The sequence below is a fragment of the Castor canadensis genome, chromosome 7, assembly GCF_047511655.1.
Source record: "Castor canadensis chromosome 7, mCasCan1.hap1v2, whole genome shotgun sequence".
Classification (NCBI taxonomy): Eukaryota; Metazoa; Chordata; class Mammalia; order Rodentia; family Castoridae; genus Castor; species Castor canadensis.
Window position 1 is genome coordinate 63,305,287 of NC_133392.1, and position 22,167 is coordinate 63,327,453.

The 22,167-nt window shown below is 38.4% G+C and overlaps 2 protein-coding genes across 7 annotated transcripts in view; both read right to left on the reverse strand.

Annotated features, from left to right (window-relative positions):
- Positions 1-16,669, reverse strand: part of Cfap70 (cilia and flagella associated protein 70) — a 92,553-nt gene extending 75,884 nt beyond the window's left edge. Inside the window, exons 1-3 of one of the 5 annotated variants that reach the window (XM_074079136.1) lie at positions 16,424-16,669; positions 13,002-13,103; positions 11,978-12,164 (exon numbers count right to left, since the gene is read on the reverse strand). In XM_074079136.1, coding sequence (XP_073935237.1) covers positions 11,978-12,164; positions 13,002-13,064 — 250 coding nt within the window. In that variant the 5' untranslated portion in view covers positions 13,065-13,103; positions 16,424-16,669. Of the gene's footprint in view, positions 1-11,977; positions 13,977-16,423 lie in introns of those variants that run through there. The other 4 variants (XM_074079137.1, XM_074079135.1, XM_074079138.1 and 1 more) reach the window with 4 other exon arrangements.
- A 3,031-nt stretch (positions 16,670-19,700) lies between these two features.
- Positions 19,701-22,167, reverse strand: part of Anxa7 (annexin A7) — a 33,046-nt gene continuing 30,579 nt past the window's right edge. For both annotated transcript variants that reach the window (XM_020157973.2, XM_020157970.2), the window contains one exon: positions 19,701-20,138. In XM_020157973.2, the coding sequence (XP_020013562.1) occupies positions 20,016-20,138 (123 nt within the window). In that variant the 3' untranslated portion in view covers positions 19,701-20,015. The remainder of the gene's footprint in view (positions 20,139-22,167) is intronic.

Consider the following 22,167-nt stretch of genomic DNA (forward strand, 5'->3'; position numbering starts at 1 on the left):
TCAAGGTTATAGTCCCAGAAATAGCAAAATGGACATTACTGGGATCTCTAAACTTCTCGTTTAAAATTTTCTATACTTTCGGCCTCAGCATAAATTTTTTCCTCCAAATATTAACACTAGTTCACTAGTTGTCCCGTATGGTACTGTTATCGGCCCGGTATGCCCTCTGAATGCCCTTCTCTAACTTCACAGATTATTTATTCCTTTGTTAAAAAGGTAGCCTTTATTAAAGAGGCTGCCTGCTGTTAGCTAAAAGACAGGATCCTAACATTTTGTTCTTTCTAGATGGGACCTGCACCTTCCAGTCTTCTGGCTTGTAGATGTTGGAAGCTTTGTACTGAGGCCTGGCCTCAGTATGCCTTGGGTGACCAAGAGAAGTGGCCTTCACAGGGTTCCTTAAATTACAATACCATACTCCAACTAGACCTTTTCTATAAAAGGGAAAAAAGTGAACTGAAGTCCCCTATACAAATTTTCTTTTATCTCTGAGACCACCCAGATTGGCTCCACAATTGCTATCTAGATACTCAAACGCTGGCCATTCTTTGTAAGCCACAGTATAAACACCCTCTGCCCTACGTTCTAAGCCACCCTAATACCTCCTAATGGGTGCTTCCCCCTTCAATAGGTAATGGTAGGAAGAGGGTGAGTCTATGTCCCCTTCCAGCTATCAGATCTAAGGGAAATTAAAAAACATCTGGACAGCTGTACTGTCCAGCCCAAATACATTCAAGCCTTTATCTCTGTGATCCAAACCTTTCAAATGACACGAAAGGATGTTATGCATCTACTAGACTAGAGTATTTCCTCATTAGAAAAGCAATGGGTTCTGGCCCAGGCCACTCAGGTTGGAAATGATTACTATTTACAATGAGCCCCAATACTAGTGGCACCTGGAAATGAGGGAATAAATGTGCCTACCTGCAGGGGCACAGGCAGTCCCCTTGACACATCCACACCAAAAGGGGCTGGTGATATGGCTCAAGCAGTAGAGTGCCACTTTGCAGGCATAAAGTCCTGAGTTCAAGCCCCAGTGCAGCCAAAGGAAAGAGAAAAAAATATTTGGGGATAAGGATGTAGCTCAGTGGGAGAATGTCTGCCCAGCATGTGTAAGGCCTTGGGTTCAATTCCCCAGCATTGCTAAATGAAAAAAAAAAAAAAAAAAAAAAGAAGGTAAGAAAGATAAGTGGCATTAATGTCACTTCAGCCATCTCATAGTGGAAGAAAGTAGTTTAACCAAGACCAGATCCCTCATTCTTCAAGTAAGGAAACTGAGGTCCAGAACGGTTCAGAGACCTGCTCTCTAGAGTATCAGGTATCAATGTGAAATAACAACTTTGCTTTACAGCAATGCCCTGAAGAAAATCCCCTTACCTTTCTGTAGCATCTTGAGGATGCTATCAGAAAGCATACCGCAGTGGACCCAGAGCCACAGGTGAAAAGGTTCTCCTCAAAGATAAATTTCTTCTAGCCAGCCCCAGATGTTTATAGAAAACTCAGTCTGTGGCTGAAGGAGAAAAGTCATTGGATCAACTAATACAACTAGCCACATCTGTATACTATAACCGGGACATTACTAACAGAGAGAAAGGTAAGAGACATCATGACCTCATTGCTGCCCCCACCCAACTGGGGCCTGTATCCTGAACTTGCTACCATGGTGGACAGAAGGGGCATTTCTGCAGAGAATGCTTAAGGGGGACAGCCTGGGAGACAGTCCCACCCCCAACCAGGACCCTGCCCTATCTGCAAAGGTAACCACTGGAGGTCTAAGTGCTCCTGCCTCCAGATGGAAGGCAAGGTGCCACTACCTATGGATTGATGGGTCCTGGCCCCCTGTCCACACTCCATTTCTTGGCATTGATGTTGAAGAGCCTCATGGTAGCCATTATGGCAGAAAAACAAAAGATCATTTTCCGGCTAGACAGTGGAGCTCATTTCTCTGTCTTACCTTTCTCTCCTGGTCCCTGGTCCAATGACAAGGTTATCGTTGGGGCATATCTGGCCAGCCCCTAGAGCGCTAGTTTACCCAACCTCTGGCCTGTTCTTGGGGAGACCTCCTTTTCTGTCACTGTTTCCTCATAGTTCCTGAAACTCCCGTGTCCCTGCTGGGATGGGATTTACTATCTCAATTAAAAACTCAAATTCTCCTTCCCCCAGGCAGCTGCCCCCTCCTTCAGGAACAAATAGATTCCACAGTGTGGACTGATGGGGTGAGCGTAGGGAGAGCCAGGATGGCCCTCCCTATTCAAATAACACACAAAAATTCCTCACAGTTTCCATACCAAAAACAATGTCCCCTCAAGCCTGAGGGATGATGAGGCCTTATGCCCATCATAAATTCCTTAAAACAACAGGGCTACTAATTAGTTACTTGAGCCCCTATAATAAATTTTAAATTCTTATAAAAGTTAATTTTAAAATACAAGTTACAAAGTAAATAAATGGAAAGGATATAGATAGGTAGTGAATGTATTTTTTGAGAAGTTAAAAGAAAAAGGAACGTTTTGGATGAGAAGGGATTTTGTAGAGAAGGGTTTATCCTAAAAATTGTCTCAAATAGGAGAGATAAGGACAAACCATCAAAGGGTTTAGTATGTTATATAAAGGTCTGAGTAAGTTTTAAAAGTGTATAATAAAAAGCTTTGGTGTGTAATAAAGTTAAAGCTGATATAATCTAAGAGTTGCCTAAAAGATTTTTAGGGTCATGTCAAACTAAAATCAAATTTTCTATGTCTATAAAATAACAAGGTTATCTTAATATTGTTCTGCTCTGAGTAACATCTACAAAAAACAATTACAGAGAAAGATTTTATCAAAGAAATTATTTGTGTTTTCTGCTGATCTTGTCAAGCTTTAAGTACTACTAAATCAGAGTTTATTTACATATTTGCTCATGTGTCTTAAATGACAACCTTGTAACAGTGTTGTGTTTATACTTTATCTAAATATGGCACAAACATTTACAAAGTTATATAAAAAATGAGCTAGAGCTCTCTTTTATTCAAGAGTGTTACATTTAAATCCTGACAGCCCCTGCCTCCCACAGGTCACCTACCTAGGTGTGGCCTTAAAGGGACAGACTCACTCCCTGAGTCATGAGTGCATCAACCCAATCTTCCATTTCCCTCTCTCCCATACCATAAAGCAGCTTAGAGTTTTTTTGGGAGTTAAAGGATTTTGTAGAATCTGTATCCCTAGATATGCAGTCCCTTAGCAGACACCTTTTATGCTCCTTCTAATAAACTTGCCTCCAACAGACCCTGCTCCTCTGACTATCTACCTTACCTTAACCTTCTCAGAGAACTGCTCAGAGAGCATGCAGACCAGATCCTGCCCCACCTTATAACAATTTCTGTTAAACCAGGGGATCTTGTGCTAAAGGATCTTCTACCCTCCCCATTGGGACTTGGGTGGACCAGCCCTCATCTGGTCATTCTCACAACACCCACTGCTGTCAAGCTCAATGGGATCCCCTAGTGGCGGCACCTCTCAAGGAACAGTTAGAAAAACGGAGAAGTGAGTTGGAGAACTCTTGGGATCCTCTAGGGAACAACATTTCACAGAGGTTCTCCTGGCTAATGCCCATCCTAATGCCTATGTTTCTTGCTGTCCTATTCTTAAGTTTCCTTCCTTGTATCACACTGCATGTCTGCTATTGCTAATCAAAACTTTAACCAGTTGTACCTCCAGGAATATCAACCTCTCCAAAACCGTCCAGAGGACTGCTATGAGGGCATCCACCAGGACACAGGAGTCTGAGGATCTCACCCCATACAGCACCCCCTGCCAGCAGGAAGCAGCTAAGAGGCCTACACCTCGCCCCAGTTCCTGACCCTCAGCCCCTACTCCCATCATTATTAAAGAAAAAATGGGGGAATGATAGAACAATAATGTCACCATTTGTAAATAGGCGGTCATTTTATCCTCAGGCCTCACTTGAGAAATGGAGCCATCCCAATAATAGTTCCGCCCCTACCAGAGACTCCTGTGCGTGCGCTGACTTCCTTAACCTCCCTTTTCTATAAAAGCCATGCCTGGCCCAGAGTCTGTGCTGCTCCATATTTCCCCATTTGAGCCTGCCATTAAACCTTGCTCTTGGATGTAAGACTTTTCTTGTGAGCTTTCTTTGTGAGCGGCATTTTTACTAACAGTTCTAACATCTTTATTGAAAGCTATATTTCCTTCACACATTGAATTTGCACCTTTGTAAAGAAAAGTCAGTTGGCCATTGTGTATAATTCTACTTATAAATAGTTGAATTCTATTTGATAACAGTATCTTAAAGACTTCTGTGTCTATAATAATGACAAATATGAGTGTGGTTTTCTTTTTTGGACCATCTTTGGCTGATTTTGGTATCAAGATAGTAATTCATAAAATTAACTGAAGGGTTCCTTCTTCTTCTGTTTTCTGGGCAAGATTATATAGAAATAGTTTTAGTTCTTTAACTAACTAGCAGAGTTCCCCCAAAGTAAATGTCTGGTCCTAAACTTCTCTTAAGGGAAATTTTAAGTTATGAATTAAATTTCCTTAATAGTTATAGGGCTACTAAATTTATCTAGTTTATATTAGATGAGTATAGTTTGTATTTTTTGAGGAATTGTCTCATTTACTTTTCAAGTTTATGTATACACATGTGTTCATAGTATTTCCTTATTATACTTTTAAGGTCTATAGTCCTTAGTGTCATTCTCTTTCCTTCCTAATATTGGTAGTTTATGTCTTTTTTTTTTCTCAGTCTTTCTAGAGGTTTGTCAATTTAACTGATATTTTCAAGTAAACAGCTCTTTAATTTTCTCTACTGTTTTTCTGTTTTCTATTTCACTGATTTCTGCTCTTATCTTTATTATTTTCTTCCTCCTGCTTGCTTTGGGTTCCTTATGCTCTTATTTTTCTAGATTTGTGTGTGTGTGTGTGTGTGTGTGTGTGTGTGTGTGTGTTTGTGTGTGTGTCATTAGAGATGGAACCCAGGGCCTTGTGCATGCCTGACAAACATTAAACCAATGAGCTACATCCTCAGCCCTTATTGTTCTAGATTCTTGAAGTGAGAGCTTTGATTTTTGATTTTGAGATTTTTCCTTCATTCTAATGCATTCATGTACAAATGTACAAACCACTGCTTCAGCTGTGTCCCACAGATTCTGATGTGCTCTATTTTCTTTTGTTTCTTTTTCCTTTTTTTGGCAGTACTAGAGTGACACCCTCAACCATTATTGCATTTTTTATTTTCCATGAGACTCCCTCTTTGACCCATGGACTACTTAGGAGTATGTCTACTTACAAGTACCTAGCTTCCTGCTATCTGTACATTAGTGCTTTTCTTTTGGTATTATTGCTATCAAATAACACATTCTACATTGTTTTATTTAAACTTGTCAAGGTTTATTTTATCAACAAATTTGGGTTATAATACATGTATACATGGAAATGTCACAAGCTATCGTAAACAAACAAAAATGTCATTTCTTTTCTTTTACAATATTAGAGAACAGGTCCTTTGGGGGGGGGTTGGTACCACTGGGACAGGGTAGGATATGGTACCAGTGGAAGGGTGTAGAAGGGTGAATATGGTGAAAATACTGTGTACATATGTATATAAGTGTAAAAATGAGACCTGTTGAAACTATTCCAGGAATGGGGGTAGGGAGGATAAAGGAGAATGATGGAGAGGGTGAATTCAAGTATGATATATTTGATATATTGTAAGAACTTTTGTAAATACCACAATGTACCCCCAGCATGACCATAAAAAAATAAAAGTACAATAACAATAATGAGAAAAAAAAGGATATATTTTGGTCTGTGGACTTTTGAAAATAATGTGTATTCTGCTATAATTGAGAATTCTAGAAATATTGGTTAGCTCTTTTTGGTTGGTAGGTTTTTTTTTTTCTATATCCTTGCTGATTTTGTGTCAAGTTATTTTGGGGAGAGGTTTTTTTTTTTTTTTTTTTGTCTTTTCTTTTTTGGTGCTGGGATCGAACCCAGGGCCTCACGCATGCTAGGCAAGCGCTGTACCACCGAGCTACATCCCAGCCCTTGTGTCAAGTTATTTTATAAATTGAAAGAAGTGTTTAAGTGTCCAACTATCATGGTGGTTGTCTATTTCTCCTTTCAGTTGTATGTTTTACTTTACATACTTTGTAACTATTGTTTGATGCATAAGCATTTAGAATTGCTGTATCTTTTCCCTGGATTGAGCATTTGATCGTTATATAATCAACTTTGTTGTATGGTTCTTTTCGTTGTCCTGTAGTCTGCTTTATCTGATAGTAACATAATTATTTCTGCTTTTCTTTGATTAACGTGTGCATATTTCTTCTACCCTTCTACTTCTAATCTGACTATATGGTTATATTTTCAATTGTGTGCAGAAAGTAAACTAGGTTTTTTAATCCAATCTGCTACATGCCTCTTAATTGACATATTAAGGTGAGACCCTTCACCTTAAGCCACTCCACCAGCCCTATTTTTGTAATAGGTATTTTCGAGATAGGGTCTTGTGAACTATTTGCCTGGGCTGGCTTTGAACTGTGATCCTCCTGATCTCTGCCTCCTGAGTAGCTAGGATTACAGGTGTGAGCCACAGGTGCCTGGCTTAATTGACATATTTAATGTAATTATTAATATATTATGACTTAAGTCTGCTGAGGTTTGCATCTGTCCTTTTTTTTGGTGCTGGGGCTTGAACCTGGAACATCATGTATGCTAAGCATACATTCTACCACTCAACTACACTCCCAGATCTATCCTGTTTTCCTTCTTCTCCCTTCCTGTGTTTACTTGAATTTTTTTCATTTTGATTTGTGTATATATATATATATATACACACACACACACACACACACTTGCTAGGCAGGTGCTCTACCACTTGAGCAACTCCCCCACCACTTTTCTATGTTGGGTTATTTTCAAGACAGGGTCTCAATAACTATTTGCCTGGGCTGGCTTTAAACCACCGTCCCCCTGATCTCTGCCTCCTGAGTAGCTAGGATTATAGGCATGAGCCACTGGCATTTGCTAGCTATAGTATTTTTGAGTATATCTCTTCATGTATATTTTTAGTTTTTCTATCTGTTACATTATATATACATTACTTATTATAGTTTTAGTGTCATCATGTCATCAGGTAGACAACAGTAGATACCTTATTCTGTCTACTTTATGTCCCTTTGCCCTCCTTATTTATAATTCCCTTAAATAAATTTTCTAGATACATGTATAAGTACATCAGACAGTGCTATGCTTTGCTATAGCCCTCAAAACAATTTAGAAAACTCAAGATGGGCTTTATGTATTCAAAGTGTTGCTTACCATGTTCTTTCATGATGTTTCAAGGTTTTTTCCTTTTATCATTTCCTTTCTGTTTAGAGAACTTCCTTTATCCCTTCTTTTTAGATTTTTCCTGGATCTGATAGTAACAAATTCTCTTAGTTTTCTGTCATCTTGAGTGTCTTGACTTCCTCTTCATAACTAAAGGATATTTGTGCTGGGTATGGGATTCTAGGTTGACAGGTCTTTTGTCACTTTGAAAATATTGTGCTGCTTGCTTCTGACTTTTATATTTTCTATTGAGAAATTGATGTCATTCTAATATTTATCTCTGGTTGCTTTCAAGAATTTTGTTCTGTGCCTTTAGTTCTCAGAAGTTTGTGGTATTTCTTATTATGTATTTCTATCCTGGTGGGCTCACTCAGCTTCTTGAATCTTTAGGTTTATGTTGACAATTTTTTGAGAAGTCCTCATGCCTTACTTTAAATTTTTTTTCAGTTCCACCCTCTTTCTTCTCTCCTTGTATGACTTCAATAACACTAATATTAGATATTTTGTTATAGTCCCAAAGGTCCCCAAGTCTGTTAATATTTTTTAGTCTGTTTTCTCTACTGGTCAGATTAGGGAATCGCTATTGTTCTATCTTCCAGCTCACTTATTCTTTCCTCTGTTCTTCTATTTTGCTGTTGAGCTCATTCAATGAGCTTTTCATATCGGCTATTCTACTTTTCATTTCTAATACTTCTATTTGATTCTTTATATATTCTATTTCTTACCTGAGACTTTCTATTTCTTTGCTAAGTTTATTTTTTTCATTTGTTTCTAGCATTTTTGTAATTGTTCATTGAAGCATTTTTTTATCATGGTTTCTTTAAAATGCTTATCTCATAAATCTAATATATATGTTATCTTGATGTTAGTCTGTACTAGTTGTTATTTAAATTCAGTTTCAGATCTTTCAGGGTTTTTGTTTGTTTGCTTTTCCTTTATGGTGCTAGGGTCAGTATGGGGCCTCATGCTTATAGGCACTCTACACTTCAGTCACATCTCCAGCCCTGGATTTTCCAGTTCTTGGAATGACTAATGATTTTCTGTTGAAATTTGGACTTTTCCTATTTGTTATGAAACTCAATCTTACTTAATCCTTGTTTTAGCTAGTTTTTCTGATACTGTTCCAACAGGAGAACCCAGAGGTGCTGCCTCATTACTACCATGTGGGAGTAGAAGTCTAGGTTCCCCATTAAGCCTCCATGAGACAGCTCCTCATTACTGCTGAGGGGGAACAGGAATTTTGATTCCTTACTTGATTTCCACCAATCCTGCAGTGGGTGTGACTTATTAGCACTAAGTGATAATAAAAATTCTGACCCTATGTTAGGCCTCCTCTGACACAGTAGGGTGGAAAGGTACCTTGTTAATGACAGTATGGAATAGAAGCCCAGGTTCTCCAAGTACACTATGGGAGCAGGTAGGAAGGGGACTCATTACCAGATGGGAAAAAAGTCCTGGCTTCCTATTTGTTCTTCTGTGATACTGCTAAAGTATTGGGGTGCTTCAGTATAACTTAGTGAAGGGGGAGGCTCCTCACCCTGAGGGTAGAACCCTTTTTCCCCCTTTTTTCTGTAGTGTTTGGCTGGACTAGAGCAGTTCCTGTTTAATGGTTAACCTTGGTTGTCAACTTCACTGGATTGAGAAGCACCTAGGAGATTAGTAAAGCACACCTCTGGGTGTGTCTGAGGGCATTTCCACAGAGGATTAATGAAGAGGGAGACCTACCCTGAATGTGGGCAGCACCATCCCACAGGCTGAGGGCTCAAATGAAATAAAAGGGATAAAAAAAGAAAAAGCCTACTAGTACAAACACTCTTTCTCTCCTCCCTGGCCACAGTGATGTGAATTGCTCTGCTTTACCATAATCTCCCTGCCATGATGAAACTCCCTCTGAAACCGTAAGCCAAAATAAATACTTCCTCTCTTAAATTGTTTCTCTCAAGTATTTGTCACAGCAGTGAAAAAATTTGAGTAACACTATCTAGAAGTTTTCTGTCTTTCTAGGATGCCCTTTTCCAGGTGTTTTAACTAGAGAAAGATTAAAAAAAAAATCTGTACCCTCTGATGTTTCTAGGTTGCTAACTTCTTAAGCATCAAGTCTGGAATACACAAAACAAAAAGGCAGCATTATGTCACTCTCCAGTTTCTCGTGTTCCTTCTCTTCACCTTTAAGAGCCTCTTATGCTTGTTTTACCTATAACGTCCAGGGTTTGTAATTGTACTTAGTGGGAGGAATAGAGAAAACTGTATCTGCTCCATCTTTTAAGATAGAGAAGTTCGTTTTTAACCCTTTTTGTCTTCTACTGATTATAAATGTACTTCTGAGTACTCTATTAACTATATCTCACAGGTTTTGTTTTGATTTTGTGGTGCAAGGCATGGAACCCTCGGCCTCATGCGTGCTAAGTGTTCTATCATTGAACTACACCCCTAGGTGTATCAAACCCACAGATTTGATATTTGGTATTTTATTGCTGATCAATTCTAAATGCTTTGCAATTTTTATTATGGTTTCTTTTCCCAAGAATTATTTGTGTGTTTCTAAATTTCCACATGGATTTTTCTTTTTGGTATTGATTTCTAATTTGTTGATTTTGATTAGAAAATTTGTATTTTGATTAGAAAATTTTAATCTGTATGCTACAGATTTTTTGGTATTTGGTAAGGCCTAGAATGTGTCCAAATGTTATTATATAAATGTTCCTTGTGTGTTAGGAAAACATATATGAAGGCTGGCACAAGCCTATGACTACTAATTCTTAGCAAAGACTTTCTGTATTCTATACAGAGATGATAATGACTGGATTTATTTTTTTCTAGTTCATGCTTTTAGGAGTCTTAGTTTGTGGTAGGGAGGTGGTCTCAATCTCAACTTCTCATCTGTGGCAGTCCAAGGTCTTTTGTCCTTGGAAGAGCAGTAAAACCCAAGGTCCTACGTTTTGGAATACTGCCCTCTCCCCTTAAACCACCCATCTCACCTGAAGCCTGGCTTGGCCTCTTTCCGGTGAGTTCGCTTTGTTCTGGTAAATTCCTAATAACATGCCTTGACACCTCATTTTGTACTGGAGGTGGGGCATTAGACTCAGGATCCTGAGCTGCCTTCCCCAGATACATGTCATCCCCAGTGCACCCTAGATTTTCTCACTCAGGACACAGCAGCTCTGTCGGTGGGACAGAGACTTGTGAGCACAATCTCTTTCCTGATGACTATACCTATACCAATGGCAGCTTTCGAAGACTTCTAGGCTTCAGTTCCTACTTTGCTTCTGGGAACAAAGGGATTGCCCTTTCCTCTCATATCTTGGTTACACATTTTAAAAATGTTTTGGTTTTGCTTTTCCCATTCAACATGCTTGGAAAGAAGGCAATCAGGACACTCCTATTTTAGATGACAGAGTAGCACAGATTAAAGAGGAGAGAAGGGAGTTGTAAAAGTGTGATACAGATGGATATCTCTATGGGCGACTGATTTCCAGCGAGGCCACTGCTTGGAATCACTTAGCTAGAGGAGTGTTTTTAGGAGTCACCAAAGATTCTTATTTCAAGGTTAAGCTTCTTTGACTCTATTTCTGCCAATTGTGAATTTGGTAGTACAGGGTAGGCACCCTGAAGACTGGGTCCCATAGTCTCAAGTGATTTTTATGGAAAGAAAGATATAGAATTAGGCTACTGCAGAATCTAGAAGACTGTGTAGATTCCCATGTATCACCACTCTGAATCTGAGATCTTAGAATCTGTGGCTTTGGTAAGCACCCCTGGGATATGCCATTAATAAAATTATAAAATCAAAGCCAGGTGTTGTTGTTCACGCCTGTAATGCCAGCACTTAACAGAATTGAGAGTTTGAGGCTAGCCTGAGCTATATCGAGAAATCTGTCTCAAAAAACAAAAGAAAACAAAATACCAAAGGCTGAGGATGTAGCTCAGTGGCAGAGCGCTTACCAAGCATGAGGAAGGACCAGGGTTCAATATCCAGCATCAAACACACACACACACACACACACACACACACACACACACACACACACAGAATAGATTAATACAACAAAAAACTTTAGTGTACAGATGCAACAAATTGTATAAGTGATAAAAATGTGCATATGAAAACCATAAAGATGCAGACATAGAAACCATTCTTCCATCTATCTATTTCATTCATTCAACACTTTTTGAGCCCATTGTGTTATAGATATTTCTAAGAATTAGGCCCTGATTTCAACAAGTGCCTCCTCTAGCAGGAGAGGTACATGAATAATTGCTCCATGGTATGGTAAGTATATAAAAATACAGATGCAGTTACCAGGTAAAATAGGATAGAATATTTTTGAACTTCAAATAAACAAGGAATAAATTTTAAGGATGTCCCATTTTTTGTTTTTTCTTTATTTTTTAAGGTCCAGTAACCCTAAATATTAGAATACAAAGGAGAAGCTCCTAACTCAGCTTAACTGCAAAGTTCAGTGTTTAATTAAAATGTCCTTGATAAAAGCTAATTAAAATTAATATGCTATGGTTACTGTTGCTATGAGTTAGTAAGACTCAAATATACTGCATATTCCTAGAGTAAGGAGTTAAGGGGTGCTCAACTATCCCAACAAGGGTGACCGAGTACCTCAGAATCTCCTCATAACACAGAACCGCAAGGACTTACAGAATACAGGTTTGTGAGCGATGTCATTGAAACTGATTCCGCCTTCAAGATTGAACTCAAAACTGCTATTGAAGTTGTACTTTGCAGTTCCTTCTGGAGAAACAGTAATTTTTGCAGAGTCTCCCAGAACCACCTGATTGAATTCTGCACGAACAAAAGTAACTGGAGTATCTCCTTTAACACCTCTCTGTCAGTGGAAACATATCGCTTTCAATTATATTCAAACAAAGAATTTCCCTACATATCTGGAAATCTACTTTGCCTTGAGCTAAATAGCATTTTCCATTTTTTTTTCCTAACAAGCTACATCATAAATGCAAATAGGACAAGTAGAAAATCATTAAACAAATCTAGTTGTAGTTAAATGCAATATTCCATTTAAATGTCATTAGGTTAAAGTTTTTTTTTAAAATAACATTTATTGTGTTATCTGATTATAAAAGTATATTGTAGTAAAAAAAAAAGGATATTGTAGAACATCGGAAAAAGTGAGAAAATCACACAGGAAAATAAACCACCTATATCTTACTCTAATATGTAAGCACTATCAACACTTTAGAATATGTATTTTTAGTGTTTTGCTATAAATGTGTATATATATATTATACACACATTTTTAAACAAATAGGGCTTATTAATGAAATCTCTTGGAAAAGCTTTTTAAACTTCATAATAAGGAACAGTGTGCCATTTCATTATTTTTCTAATTTTTAATATTTACTGTACTTGTCATTTAAACTCATCAAATAAAATTAATCATAAAGAAAACCGTGGAAGAATTCAGATCCTTCTGCAGAGAAAGGAAAAAAGAATCATAAAGGAAAACTAAAATGACTTTTGATTCACCCCAGGTATTTCAGTCACAGAGCAGTGCGACCTGCTGAGTGTAAGCTAACAATAAGGAACACCAAAGGGAAAATGCTATGTAAAACCAGGACTAGAGGCAGAATGTGATGCAAAACCCTGTTACTCCCCTCATGCTTCCCAACTAGGGAACAGTACGGATTTCCAAAAATGAATTTACCAAATCATATCCATCTGTCACAGTTATGTGCACCAATTTGCCTACTGATGGCACTGGTTCCATATCAGCAATTGGCCAAGTCCCTCTGGTCTTCTTTGGTCTCTGCAAAGAAAGTACATGAACCTGTCCCCTCGCACATATGTTAGCTGTACAAGTACACATTACATCATAACCAATACCACAGGGGAACCGAAGGACATGACAGCTCAGCACAGTTTTGTTCTCCTTTCCAACTTTTGCTGATGCATAGGCAGTGTTTTTGTGAGCTGGACACAAGCATGATTCCACTGGTTGGTGCTAAAAATATTCTTACACATGTAACTCATCTATGAAGTACAAATGATCACAATATAGAGTACAGGAATGCCGTCTCCCTGGGTCCCATCTCTCACCATACTTCACAATGTACTGTGCTAACTTTATTTTTTCAAAGTGCAAAGCTCCTCTCAGAAATCTTTTGCTTTATAAAAACATGTTTTGAGAACAAGAAATAAACAACAACATAAAATTATAGTCTATTGGAAAAGGTCCTGACTTATGTCTCTAATTAGATTATCTTTTCTAATTATTTTACAATACTAAGGACTTAAACAATTTCGAAAACACTTTTTTTTTGTGGGTTTGAATTCAGGATCTCATGCTTACTAGGCAGGCGCATGAGACATGCCTTCAGCCCTTTCTGCTTTAGTTATTTTTTCAAATAGGGTCTTGTGTTTTTTGCCCAGCTAGCATGGACCACTATTCTATTTATGACTCCCAAGTAGTGGAGTGACAGAAGTGTACCACTATGCCCTGCTTATTGGTTGAAATTGGGTCTTGCTAACTTTTTTGCCTGGGCTGGCCCTCACCGTGTGATGTACCCAATCTCTGTCACCTGCATAGCTGGGATTAGAGTCATGAGTCACTGGGCCAGGTGAGGTTTTTTTTTTTTTTTTTTCTCTTTTATTTGTATGTGCATACAATGTTTGGGTCATTTCTCCCCGCTTCCCCCCGCCCCCTCCCTCTCCCCCTCAGCCCCTTGCTACCAGGCAGAACAGGTGAGGTTTTTTTTTAAAGTCATGTTTTCTAACTCAATTCAAAGTAGAACTTATTATCTATTTAATTCAAACATTTATTGAGGACACACTATGCTAAATCTATCTAGGACTTGTAATAATGAAAAAGAATACAACCACTGGCATCCTTCAGGCTTTATAATTATTCTTCTTCTTCCAGCTACTCTGTCATTTTTCCAGTTGTTCAACTCCATGCCTCCAGGTTCTTTCAAGGCCTAAGTGGCACTGACAATTTCCTTGTTAAGTGTACATTTGAAAAGCCCTCTGGAAAAGTTTGTTTGCCTTACAAAAGTACCACAATTAGGCCTTCATTTCCCCCACCCCCACCCCCTTTTTTTTTGCTAGATGGTAACAAAAGACTCCTATTAGTCTCTCTGATTCCAGTTTCTTTTTATTCTAATTCATCCCACTTATGTCAAAATTATTCATTGAACAAACTTTTATTAAGCTAGACACAGTGTAGGTGATGAGGATCTGAGATATGATGTAAACTCCTTAACATCAAGCAATTTAAAATCTAGAAAGGAAAAGAGAATGTAAATAGACCAAGAGCTATTGTGTGCGGTGGGTGCTTTGACAGTAGAGTAGGTAACAGGGTGGAGGCAAGCACCCTGGGAAGAGGGGGAGGGAATTAACTTTTGATTATGGCTTAGTGTATGCCAGTGTGCAAGAGCTTTGCATATATATCTACCCTTCCAGGAGAATCTTTGTTGTTTGCTTTTATTTTTATTTTATTGTTATGCTGGGAGGGGGTACACTGTGGCATTTACAAAGGTACTTAAAATGTATCAAATATATCATACTTGATTTCACCCCCTCCACCATTCTCCTTTGTCCACCCCCCCATTCGAGAAATAGTTTCAACAGATATCTTTTTTTTCCCTTTACATTCATGTGTACATAGTATTTGCACCCAGAATCTTAAATCTCTCTTTTAGGGGAAAAGAAAACTGAGTGCAGACATATAGCAAGGAAGTGTTGAAACTGAGACCTAGCTGGATTTGAGAGGACATTTGTGGATGTGCATGCCAGGAAAATCTTGTAGGAGGAAATCTGGAACTAAAAGAATAGGCTAAGATGAAGGATGTTCCAGGCAAAAAGAAAAGATGCTCAAAGGCAAAGAAAAAAAAGTCAAAGAGCTCAGCATGCTTGGGTTTTAGTGTAAGAAGAAATATGAAGAAAATGAGATCAAAGAGACAAGCAAATAAATATCAGATTAGAGCTCAGATCTGATGTCACTGTATTGTTTTTTTTGGTGGAACTGAGAGGTTGAACTCAGAGCTTCAAACTTGCTAAACATGTGTTCCACCACTTGAGCCACTCAGCTAGCCCCTTATGTCACTTATTCCCTCTCATCTACCAAATAAAGTTAAAATTGTTATACATCATTCAAGGCCCTTTAGGCCCCAGCATGGCAATCAACTTCTCCCTCATCTAGCCTATGATCTGGTTTAGTATTTTTCAAAGATTATCTGCATTCAGACCCTTTTGAACCTTTGCATTTTTTTCTTTCTCCAGGAACAGCTCTTCCTCCTCACTCCATCTTTATATGGGCAAATCCCATTCATCCAGCTCAAATGCTTCCGAGTCCATGAAGTTTCCTGCTCAGAACCATTTGTCGTTCCTGTGACCTATTCTAGCACTATATATTTCTTCTGTGCCATGTACAAGCTGTCTTGTTTACTAAGGACTGGGGATTCTCTTTCTTTCCTTCTTTCTATGTATGTATGTATGAATGCATTTAATTATTATTTATCAGTACTGGGGTCAGAACACGGGACCTCATGTTCTGACCGCATTTACCACTTTACACCCACAGGCTCAGGACTGAGGATTTAAGACCTTTCCTATTTAATAACTGTGACTTTGGGCAAATGCTTAACTTCTTTAAGCCTGTTTCACCTTCCGACCTGTTTCACATTTGTTGTGAATCTCCCCCAAAGAAAAGAACACTGTTTAAGCTATGAAGCACTGTACAAATGGCATTATTAATATGCACTCCTTTCCTAAGGCTCAATTACAGCCTTCAAGACAAGTGACACATTATTTTGTCATGTGCTCACAAGAAGCCACAAGCCCAGAATCAAATTAGAAACGAAGGAGGCGAGGTGCCTGGGTCTGGTTGAGGGTGGGGGTGGGGAGGGAAAGGGGGAACACAAGGGTGCAATGCTGAAAGTGAGGCGGCATTCAGGCAAAGTTGGAAAGGGGGGTCTTCGTCCGCCTTGGAGCGGGGCTGGGGACAGTGCAGACTGAGTCTGTACCCAATTTTCAGCTTGGCTTTAGGTGAGGGGGCAGAAGGCTTGGGTGACAGAGTGTCGTGGGGAAGCCGGGAAGGGAAGATTTTCAGCAGAGAAATAACCATCTTACCTGAGGCAGCCACGGACAAGTTTGTCGCAACTATAGCAACCAACTAAGTCTCGCGAGAGCTTGCTGTGTGAGAATTTCCTGGTGGGAGCGGTGGAGTTTTGCGCCTGCGCCCTGGAGCCCGGTCGCAGTGTCGCCTCATGTATTTGGTGAGAGTTTGGGTTAGGTGAGGTTTTCCACCTTTTTCTCTTAGCTTTCTCGACTCTTTTGTTTCAGGGTTCCTCCATAAATAGGAGGAAGAGAACCTAAAGGGAATTTTAAGAAAAAAGCCATTATTGAGCGGATTTGGAGATAGGTCATTTTAGCAGGATGCCTTGGCTTGAGCCTCAAGAGGGAGGATTGAGAGTTAAAGGCCAGCCCATCAAAACAAGAAAAGGTTTGTTGAATTATAATTGATGTTTACTATTCTTGCCCTCAATTTTTAGTGCAGTCGTTTACCACACCTATATTAAATATCTGTTTTGTGCCCAGGAACTGAGTGTTGGAATAAAAATAACCCAGACTCTGAAAGACAAATATTGCATATCACAAATATGTGGCACCTAAAAATAGTTGAACTTCAGATAAACAGTGTGGTAACTGCCAGAGGTTGATGGGATAAGGAAAATAGGGAGATGTCGGTTCAAGGGTATGAACTTTCAGTTGCGGGTAAGCTCTAGAAAGCTAATGTACAACAGGATTACTACAATTAGTAATGTATTGCACACTTGAAATGTGCTAAGGTGGTAGATTTTAAGTATTCTCACTGCACAAAAATGTATCAGGTGACAGTTAATTGGCTCAAACTTAATTGTGAGAATCATTAAACAAGGTATACTATCAAAAGACCATTATTAGCTGAGTGAGGTGACACACACCCTGTAATCCCAACACTCAGGAGACTGAGGCAAGAGGATCAAGAGTTTGAGGCCAGCCTGGGTTACATAGTGAGATCCTGTCTTAAAAAAAACAAAACAAAACACCACCACCACCACCACCACCAAAAAAAGACCATATTGGTTTAAGGCATACCATCCTGAATGTAAGCTAAAGCAGGGTCAGGCCTGGTTAGTACTTGGATGGGAAGACCATATTGTATCCTTTAAATATATGCAATTTTTTGTTAGTCCTACCTCAAAAACTGTAGAAAAAAGTAGGCTGTGTACTTTAAGCATATAAACATCTCACCCCTTTTTAAGAAGTTGATATAGCTAAAATTATTCTATTCTATATGTGGGAAATTAAGTGTTATGAATACAGTGTTATGAATACAGAACACCAATTTTATGTAAAACAAGATAGAAATTACTCTTGTAGGTTAAAGGAGCTGGATATTTTTGTGTGTATGCATAGTACTGGGGTTGTTTGAACTCAGGACCTTGGCACTTGCTAAGCAGATGCTCTGCTGCTTGAGCCACACTCCCCAGCCCTTTTTGCTTTATTTTTGGAATAGGGTTTTGAGTTTATGACCCTTGTTGGCCTGGATTGTCATCCTGTTTTCACTTCCTGCATTACTGGATGATAGGCACTTGCCACCACACCTAGCTCTTTATTGATATGGGGTTCTTTTTGCCCCCCATTTTTATTAGGATATATTCATTGTAAAGGGCAGTGGAGGGTTTCATTGTGACAATTCTAAATAAGCATACTTTGTATATTGTTTAGATTGCCCCTATCATTTTCCCCTCCCGAACCCCTGAGGTTCTAACTTTTTTTTTGGCCTGGGCTAGACTCTAAATGAGATCCTTCATTCTTCCAAGAGATAGGCTTACAGTTGTCAGTGCAAGAGCTGGATTTTTTTCAAAGCAATTTATAATTTTTACTGCTTCCATAAAATTACAGGACAACCATTTATCTTAAAAATTGAAGATAACTATTTATATTAAAAATTGAAGCCTTTTGGGAATTTTTGTTGGTCACTTTGCATGTAACTTGTTTTTCACTAAATTTATAAATAAATTTCAAAGATTTTTACAAATTTCACAATTTAAAGTAAGATGATGTGTTTTGGCATTTAATCAAAATGTTTGCTGATACCTAAAATGGAATTTGAGGATAACAGAATAATTGAGAGAAAAGGCCATAAAGCAGTTGGTATTAGTAAGACTTTAGAACCCCGAAAGGCAACAAATACAGTCTCCATAATTTTAGTCTGGAAAAATCTGGTAAAGTGCAAGAAGTACAGCTTAGAAAAAAAGGTAAAAGAGAAGATAGTGGTTTATATAAATTAAAAGTGACTTTTTCCTTTTGACTATTAAACATATAAAGTGGTGCTTCTTCTGCATCCATTGGAATCAAATAGTAATACAGAAATAATCAGCCATGCATTATGGTGAATGTCTGTAATCTCAGGACTTAAGACTAAGGCAGGAGGAGGAGGATCATCACAAATTTGAGGCCAGACAGAACTATAGTACACACACACACACACACAGCAAAAACAGAAATAATCTGATATCCTGCCAGATGCACAGGGGGTTCACACACACACACACATGCACCACTGCCCCCCCAGCAAAAACAGAAATAATCTGATATCCTGCCAGATGCACAGGGGTTGATGATCTTGAGGGTGGGAAAGGGGAAGCAACTCTCTTCACTCTTTATTAAGCTCCTGACAGCCTCAGGAGTACTCTAATTGCCAAAATGACATACTTAACATCTTGCACTGGGATCCATTAGTTTAGAATGCCAGGCTTGAACAGGTCACCACTCCTAATGCTGCATGGTGCTCATCAGGGCACTTCCATTACATGGCAGGGAAATCATTCATAATAGTCAGTCTTGGGGTAGAAAATGAGTCTCAAAAACACCAGCAAAATTTCTATAATCTTCAAATAGCTAATGGTTTGCTCACATGTCAAGTAAACTTTTATTTATTGAGGTAAACATCATACGGCTTTTAAGTTCTATAACTTTTTTCATGAAAATATAAATCTAGCTAAAGATAAGTCTTTTTTTCAATATGTGCTGAAAAGATTCAGATGTTAGAAAAGGAACAAAAAGGAACAACCAGTTGTCATTGGACTCCATTATGAGTTAACTCTTCTTTGTTTTTTTTTATTTTTGCAGTACTGGGATCAAACCCAGAGCCTTGTGCATGCTAGGCCAACACTCAACCACTGAGCTACACCCCAGCCCATACAACTATGGTCTGTGGGCACCCCATTATTTATATTCCTAAATTAGTAACTATGTTCTGAAATCAATCTGGACCAGCATCACTTTTTAAAAATACTGTTTTCTCAATTTTTGAGATAGAAGTGATTAGAAACTTTTTAAAATTAAATATTACACAGAATTAGATTAGTGTGAATTTTATTCAATTTGAGATCCTGATTAGAATAAAAGCAGTGAAGATGAAGCTTTACAAACATTGCAAAATTACTACCTTGTCATGATATGGCTTTTACATTGATTGCTTGTTCACAGAAGAAAAATAACATTAGAATTAAGGCAGTAATAACATGTGCAACCTAAGCACATTACCCTGACATACAGTCCTTAGTAAAAAAAACTGTTTTGCAGGGTTATGGTTGATATTGCTGCATGCAGGTCAATCACTGCTTTGAAGGATAATCTATGAATAGCTTTATTCACTTTAAAAAAATCCCTCCTACTGGCCCACAATAGCCAAAAGAAGCTTCTGATAATCTCCACTTGTGTCACTTGCAATCATTGTGGCCAAGGTCTTCTGATACATCTGAGTGAACATCTGCTTTACTTGTACAAGGTCAATCTGTAGAAGAAATGATAGGTTAGAAAAAATCTATCAAAACATATCATTATAATTTTTTAAATAATAACATTTTATAGTCAAAATGGGAAGAAGGGGGGGCAAGTACTTATAGCTGGCACTCATATCAGTGCCAGCTCTCCCCAGTGGTGGTCTGATTCACTGCTCTGTAAAATACTGGATAAGCATTCGCTGGTAAATGGATGGAATTGGAGAACATCATTCTGAGTGAGGTTAGCCTGGCCCAAAAGACCAGAAATCGTATGTTCTCCCTCATATGTGGACATTAGATCAAGGGCAAACACAACAATGGGATTGGACTTTGAGCACATGATAAAAGCGAGAGCACACAAGGGAGGGGTGAGGATAGGTAAGACACCTAAAAAACTAGCTAGCATTTGTTGCCCTTAATGCAGAGAAACTAAAGCAGATACCTTAAAAGCAACTGAGGCCAATAGGAAAAGGGGAACAGGTACTAGAGAAAAGGTTAGATCAAAAAGCATTAACCTAGAAGGTAACACCCACGCACAGGAAATCAATGTGAGTCAATGCCCTATATAGCTATCCTTATCTCAACCAGCAAAACCCCTTGTTCCTTCCTATTATTGCTTATACTCTCTCTACAACAAAATTAGAAATAAGGGCAAAATAGTTTCTGCTGGGTATTGAAGGGGGCGGAGAGGGAGGGGGGGAGTGGGTGGTAAGGGAGGGGGTGGGGGCAGGGGGGAGAAATGAACCAAGCCTTGTATGCACATATGAATAATAAAAGAAAAATGAAAAAATAAAAATAAAATACTGGATAAGTATAGTCATTTAGAAACATAGGATGGCTATGATAGAGGACAGCTACTTGGTAACAGAATGGCTATTAAATGTTGGCAAGGATGTTGAGAAACTGCAACACTTGTACATTGCTGGTGGGAATGTAAAATGATGCAGTTGCTGTAAAAAATAGTATGGTGATCCCTGTGTTCCAGGGATGCAAGGATGGTTCAACATATGTAAATCTATAAACATAATATAGCATATAAATGGAAGCAAGGACAAAAACCACATGATCCTCTCAATAGATGCAGAAAAAGCCTTTGACAAAGTTCAGCACCCTTTCATGATAAAAGCTCTGAAGAAACTAGGAATAGAAGGAATATTCCTTAACATAGTAAGGGTTATATATGACAACCCATAGCCAACATCATCCTAAATGGAGAACTTAAACCATTCAGGAACAAAACAGGGATGGCCGCTTTCCCCACTCCTATTCAATATAGTTTTGGAATTCCTAGCCAGAGCAATAAGACAAGAGCAAGAAATAAAAGGCATTCAAATAGGGAAGGAAGAAGTTAAACCATCCCTATTAAAAGAGCCTAAAAACTTTACCAAAAAACTATTAGAAATTATAAACTCTTTTGGCAAAGTATGTTACAAAATTAAAATACAGAAATCAGTAGCCTTCCTATATACCAACAATGAACTGACTGAGAAAGAAATCAGGGAAACAATTCCATTTTCAATAGCCTCAAAAACAATAAAGTACCTTGGAATAAACTTAATGAAGGAAACCAAAAAAACTTTTAAATGAAAACTAATAAACCACTGAAAAGAGAAATCAAAGAAGACATCAGGAGATCTTTCCATCATGGATTGGTAGAACATTGTGAAAATGGCCATACTACCAACAGTGATCAACATGTTCAGTGCAATCTCTATCAAAATTCCACTGAATTGCACAGAAATAGAAAAGTCAATCCTAAAATACATATGGAAACACAAAAGACCTCAAATAGCCAAAGCAATTCTGAGCAAAAAATCCAATGCCAGAGGCATCACAATACCTGACTTCAAACTATGCTACAGAGCCGTAACAATAAAAACTGCATGGTATTAGCACAAAAACTGACAGGAAGACCAATGGATCAGAATAGAAGACATAAACCCATGTATCTACAGTCAATTGATCTTTGACAAAGGAGCACAAAACACATGATGGAGAAAAGACAGCCTCTTCAACAAATGTTGCTGGAAAAACTGGATA